Below are 7030 nucleotides of genomic sequence, written 5' to 3'. Positions count from 1 at the left end.
GAGCAGTGGGCGGAGCTACACGAGCAGTGGGCGGAGCTAGCCGAGCAGTGGGCGGAGCTAGCCGAGCAGTGGGCGGAGCTAGCCGAGCAGTGGGCGGAGCTACCCCGGATGGTGGGCGGAGCTACCAGAGCAGTGGGCGGAGCTACCCGGGCAGTGGGCGGGGCTACCTGGGCAAGTGGGCTAGCTGTGGAGTGGGCGTGGTCAGATGAAAGTGGGCGGGGGCTGGTGGAGGGAGGAGGGCACCAAGCCCCTCCCCCCCACTGTGTGCGTCACCCAGTGGCGAGTTTTTGCCTTTGTGTCACGAGACAAGGGACGTTTAATTTTGTGTCATTCTGTGACATTTTTTGTCATCTTACATCGTTTTGTGTCATTTTTTTTGTCATTTTTTTTTGTCATTTTTGTAATTTTTTTGTCATTTTTTTCATGTTTGACATTTTGTGTCATTTGTGTTATTTTTGACATTTTGTGTCATTTTGTCATTTCATGTCGCGTTGTGTCATTTTGTGTCACTTTGTGTCATTTATTGTCGTAGTGTGTCATTTTAGTCGTGTTGTGTCATTGTGTGTCCCTTTGTGTCATTTTGTGTCACGTTGCGTGATGTTGTGTTACATTGTGTCGTGTTGTGTCACGTTGTGTCACGTTGCGTGCGAGCGAGGGGGAGCGCAGAGGGAGGGCGGCCGCTCACCATGGGACCAACGTCGCCGTTCTCCCCCTTCTCTCCAGTCGGCCCGGGCAGTCCCTACGCACACACACGCACACACACGCACACGCGTGTACGTACACGCACGCGTAGACACCACACACACACACACACGTGTACGCACACGCACACACACAGACACACACACACACGTGTACGCACGCGTAGACACCACACACACACGCACACACGTGTACGTACACGCACGCGTAGACACCACACACACACGCACACACGTGTACGTACACGCACGCGTAGACACCACACACACACGCACACACGTGTACGTACACGCACGCGTAGACACCACGCACACACGCACACACGTGTACGTACACGCACGCGTAGACACCACGCACACGCACACACGTGTACGTACACGCACGCGTAGACACCACGCACACGCACACACGTGTACGTACACGCACACACACAGACACACACACACACGTGTACGCACGCGTAGACACCACACACACACGCACACGCGTGTACGTACACGCACGCGTAGACACCACACGCGTAGACACCAGGCACACGCGGGCATTCACACCCACGCGTGCATACGTGCACACACGCATACGTCCGCACGCACACACGCATGCACACGTGCAAACATGCACACACACACACACGTGCACGCATACGCACTGACAGCTCATGTGACAGGTGAGCGAGTTGTTGGGTGAGTGAGTAGGTGGATGAGTGAATGAGTTGGTGAGTAACTGAGTGAATGAGTGAGCGAGTTTCCGAGTGACTGAGTAGTTGAATGAGTAGGTGAGTGAGTGAACGAGTTGGTGAGTAATCGAGTGAGTGAGCCACTAAGTTAGTTGTTGAGCGAGTAGGTGAGTGAGTAACTGAGTTGGCGAGTAATCGAGTGAGTGAACGAGTGAGTGAACGAGTGACTAACTGAGTAGTTGGCTTGAGCGATTTAAGCGAGAGCGAGAGAGTGAATGAACGAGTGAGTGGAGTGAGAAGAACGACTAAACGAATGAGTTGAGGGTACCTGTAGGCCCACGGGTCCCGGAGACCCAGGGAACCCTCTGGGCCCGTCGTCTCCCTTGGCTCCAAACGGACCCTGAATCCCCCTGGGGCCTGGCTCCCCATCAGCTCCCTGGGGACAGAGGGGGGACACGCGCGGAGACATGCAGGGAGACACGCGGGGACACGCGGAGAGACACGCGGGGACACGCGCGGGGACACGCGCGGGGACACGGGAGACACGCGGAGACACACGCGGAGACACACGCAGGGACACACGGGGACACACGCAGGGACACACGGGGACACACGCAGAGACATACGCAGGGACACACGTAGGGACACACGGGGACACGCGGAGACACGCGCAGGGACACGCAGGGACACACGCAGGGACACGCGGGGACACACGCAGGGAGACACGCGGAGACACACGCGGGGAGACACGCGGAGACACACGCGGGGAGACACGCGGAGACACACGCGGGGACACACGCGGAGACACACGCGGAGACACACGCGGGGACACACGCGGAGACACACGCGGGGAGACACGCGCGGGGACACGCGGGGACACACGCGGGGACACACGCGGAGACACACGCGGGGACACACGCGGGGACACACGCGGGGACACACGTGGAGACACACGCGGGGAGACACGCGCGGGGACACACGCGGGGACACACGCGGGGACACACGCGGAGACACACGCGGGGACACACGCGGGGAGACACGCGCGGGGACACACGCGGGGAGACACGCGCGGGGACACACGCGGGGACACACGCGGGGACACACGCGGGGACACACGCGGGGACACACGCGGAGACACACGCGGGGACACACGCGGGGAGACACGCGCGGGGACACACGCGGAGACACACGCGGGGACACACGCGGGGACACACGCGGGGACACACGCGGGGACACACGCGGGGAGACACGCGCGGGGACACGCGGGGACACACGTGGAGACACACGCGGGGAGACACGCGCGGGGACACACGCGGGGACACACGCGGGGACACACGCGGGGAGACACGCAGGGACACACGCAGGGACACACGCGGGGACACACGCGGGGACACACGCGGGGAGACACGCAGGGACACACGCAGGGACACACGCGGGGAGACACGCGCGGGGACACGCGGGGACACACGTGGAGACACACGCGGGGAGACACGCGCGGGGACACACGCGGGGACACACGCGGGGACACACGCGGGGACACACGCGGGGAGACACGCGGGGAGACACGCAGGGACACACGCAGGGACACACGCGGGGACACACGCGGGGAGACACGCAGGGACACACGCAGGGACACACGCGGGGACACACGCGGGGACACACGCGGGGAGACACGCAGGGACACACGCAGGGACACACGCGGGGACACACGTGGAGACACACGCAGGGAGACACGCGGAGACACACGCGGGGACACACGCGGGGACACACGTGGAGACACACGCAGGGAGACACGCGGAGACACACGCGGGGACACACGCGGGGACACGCGGAGACACACGCGGGGACACACGCGGGGACACACGCGGAGACACACGCGGGGAGACACGCGCGGGGACACACGCGGAGACACACGCGGGGAGACACGCGCGGGGACACACGCGGGGGGACATTCGTGGAGACACACAAAGCCTCGTCAGGGCCCACGCGACGTTCCATGCGTGCCGTGTGGAGGCTGCGCTGCGCTTTGCCGTGTCGCGTTGCGGTCACTCACGGCCGGGCCGGGCTGTCCGATGGGGCCTTGTGGGCCAGGAGGTCCTGGTGGGCCCTGTGGACACGGGGGGGGGGAGAGAGAGGGAGGGAGGGAGGCCACACGGATGGGAAACACGGCACCGGTGAGAAGGAATTGTGGGTAACGATCTGCTCACACGCGCGCACAAGCGGCTCTGTGTGTGTGTGTGTGCGTGTGTGCATTACGCGCTGTGTTGTGTGTGTGTCTGCGTGTACGTGTCTCCGTGTGGGTGCGTGTGTACAGGTGTGTGTGTGTGTGTCTCGTGCCCGTGTCTCCGTGTGGGTGCGTGTGTACAGGTGTGTGCGTGTGCATCGGCCAGTCATCTCGGTCAGTCGACCCGTGGCATTTGAGTCTGCCCCGTGACCTCCTGCCGGCGGGCGTTGGACACTTCACGTGGTAGCCTCAAGGTGCACATGGCCTGGCACAAGCGTCGTGGTGACGTCACCGCCACTTAGTGGCGAATGGCGGTTGTTGTTGTGCGCACGCGTTACGCGCGTGTGTCTCTGTACGCACCACGTGTCTCTCTGCGTGCACCACGTGTGTCTCTGTGTGTGCGTGTGTCTCTGTACGCACCACGTGTGTCTCTGTGTGCACCACGTGTGTCTCTGTATGCACCACGTGTCTCTCTGCGTGCACCACGTGTCTCTCTGTACGCACCACGTGTGTCTCTGTGTGTGCGTGTGTCTCTGTATGCACCACGTGTGTCTCTGTGTGCACCACGTGTGTCTCTGTATGCACCACGTGTCTCTCTGCGTGCACCACGTGTCTCTCTGTATGCACCACGTGTGTCTCTGTGTGTGCGTGTGTCTCTGTATGCACCACGTGTGTCTCTGTGTGTACGTGTGTCTCTGTGTGTGCGTGTGTCTCTGTGTGCACCACGTGTGTCTCTGTGTGCACCACGTGTGTCTCTGTGTGCACCACGTGTGTCTCTGTGTGTACGTGTGTCTCTGTGTGCACCACGTGTGTCTCTGTGTGCACCACGTGTCTCTCTGTATGCACCACGTGTGTCTCTGTGTGTGCGTGTGTCTCTGTATGCACCACGTGTGTCTCTGTATGCACCACGTGTGTCTCTGTGTGCACCACGTGTCTCTGTGTGCACCACGTGTGTCTCTGTACGCACCACGTGTCTCTCTGTGTGCACCACGTGTGTCTCTGTATGCACCACGTGTGTCTCTGTGTGCACCACGTGTCTCTGTGTGCACCACGTGTGTCTCTGTATGCACCACGTGTGTCTCTGTGTGCACCACGTGTCTCTCTGTGTGCACCACGTGTGTCTCTGTATGCACCACGTGTGTCACTGTATGCACCACGTGTGTCTCTGTGTGCACCACGTGTGTCTCTGTGTGCACCACGTGTGTCACTGTATGCACCACGTGTCTCTCTGTGTGCACCACGTGTGTCTCTGTATGCACCACGTGTGTCACTGTATGCACCACGTGTGTCACTGTATGCACCACGTGTGTCTCTGTACGCACCACGTGTGTCACTGTATGCACCACGTGTGTCACTGCGTGTGCGTGTGTCTCTGTGTGCACCACGTGTCTCTCTGTGTGCACCACGTGTCTCTCTGTGTGCACCACGTGTGTCTCTGTATGCACCACGTGTGTCTCTGTACGCACCACGTGTCTCTCTGTGTGCACCACGTGTGTCTCTGTACGCACCACGTGTGTCTCTGTATGCACCACGTGTCTCTCTGTATGCACCACGTGTGTCTCTGTGTGTGCGTGTGTCTCTGTATGCACCACGTGTGTCTCTGTACGCACCACGTGTCTCTCTGTATGCACCACGTGTGTCTCTGTGTGCACCACGTGTGTCTCTGTATGCACCACGTGTGTCTCTGTGTGTGCGTGTGTCTCTGTACGCACCACGTGTCTCTCTGTATGCACCACGTGTGTCTCTGTACGCACCACGTGTCTCTCTGTATGCACCACGTGTGTCTCTGTACGCACCACGTGTGTCTCTGTACGCACCACGTGTCTCTCTGTATGCACCACGTGTGTCTCTGTACGCACCACGTGTCTCTCTGTATGCACCACGTGTGTCTCTGTACGCACCACGTGTGTCTCTGTATGCACCACGTGTGTCTCTGTATGCACCAAGTGTCTCTCTGTATGCACCACGTGTGTCTCTGTATGCACCACGTATGTCACTGTACGCACCACGTGTGTCACTGTACGCACCACGTGTGTCACTGTATGCACCACGTGTGTCACTGTACGCACCACGTGTGTCACTGCGTGTGCGTGTGTCACTGTACGCACCACGTGTGTCACTGTATGCACCACGTGTGTCACTGTACGCACCACGTGTGTCACTGTACGCACCACGTGTGTCACTGCGTGTGCGTGTGTCACTGTACGCACCACGTGTGTCACTGCGTGTGCGTGTGTCTACTCACGTGCTCGCCCTTGTCACCTTTAGGCCCCTTGTGTCCCATGCTGCCAATCTCTCCCTGCACACAGACGCACACAGACACACACACATACACACATACACACACAGACACACACACATACACACAGACACACAGACACACACACATACACACACACATACACACAGACACACACACATACACACATACACACACACACACATACACACATACACACGCAGACACACACACATACACACATACACACAGACACACACACATACACACAGACACACACACATACACACAGACACACACACATACACACAGACACACACACATACACACAGACACACACACATACACACAGACACACACATACACACACACAGACACACACACATACACACAGACACAAACACACACATATACACACACACACAGACACACACACATACACACAGACACACACATGGTGGTGAGCGGCGTATGAGGGGAGGTGAGGTGGGTGGGGAGATGGAGCGGTGAGGAGCGGTGAGGAGTGGTGAGGAGATGGAGTGGTGAGGGTGGGGGGGGTGAGGGGGGTGAGGAGATGGAGTGGTGAGGGTGGTGAGGGTGAGGGGGTGAGGGGGTGAGGAGATGGAGTGGTGAGGGTGAGGGGGGTGAGGGGGGTGAGGAGATGGAGTGGTGAGGGTGGTGAGGGTGAGGGGGTGAGGGGGGTGAGGAGATGGAGCGGTGAGGGTGGTGAGGGTGAGGGGGGTGAGGGGGTGGAGCGGTGAGGGTGGTGAGGGTGAGGGGGGTGAGGGGGGTGAGGAGGTGGAGTGGTGAGGGTGAGGGGGGTGAGGGGGGTGAGGAGATGGAGTGGTGAGGGTGGGGGGGTGAGGGGGGTGAGGAGATGGAGCGGTGAGGGTGAGGGGGGTGAGGGGGGTGAGGAGATGGAGTGGTGAGGGTGAGGGGGGGTGAGGAGATGGAGTGGTGAGGGTGGGGGGGTGAGGGGGGTGAGGAGATGGAGTGGTGGGGGTGGGGGGGTGAGGGGGGTGAGGAGATGGAGTGGTGAGGGTGAGAGGGGTGAGGGGGGTGAGGAGATGGAGTGGTGAGGGTGAGGGAGGTGAGGGGGGTGAGGAGATGGAGTGGTGAGGGTGAGGGGGGTGAGGGGGGTGAGGAGATGGAGTGGTGAGGGTGAGGGGGGGTGAGGGGGGTGAGGAGA

The 7030-nt window shown here is 60.3% G+C and overlaps 1 protein-coding gene across 1 annotated transcript in view; it reads right to left on the bottom strand.

Annotated features, from left to right (window-relative positions):
• Positions 1-7030, bottom strand: part of LOC144952536 (uncharacterized) — a 208730-nt gene that overhangs the window by 49476 nt on the left and 152224 nt on the right. The window contains 4 exon segments of the mRNA XM_078882985.1: positions 686-739; positions 1707-1814; positions 3432-3485; positions 5848-5901. Of these exon segments, the coding sequence (XP_078739111.1) occupies positions 686-739; positions 1707-1814; positions 3432-3485; positions 5848-5901 (270 nt within the window).

This window comes from Lampetra fluviatilis, chromosome 68 (genome assembly GCF_964198595.1).
Source record: "Lampetra fluviatilis chromosome 68, kcLamFluv1.1, whole genome shotgun sequence".
Classification (NCBI taxonomy): Eukaryota; Metazoa; Chordata; class Hyperoartia; order Petromyzontiformes; family Petromyzontidae; genus Lampetra; species Lampetra fluviatilis.
The sequence above is the reverse complement of the archived record's forward strand: the minus strand, read 5'-3'. Positions and strand labels throughout refer to the sequence as shown.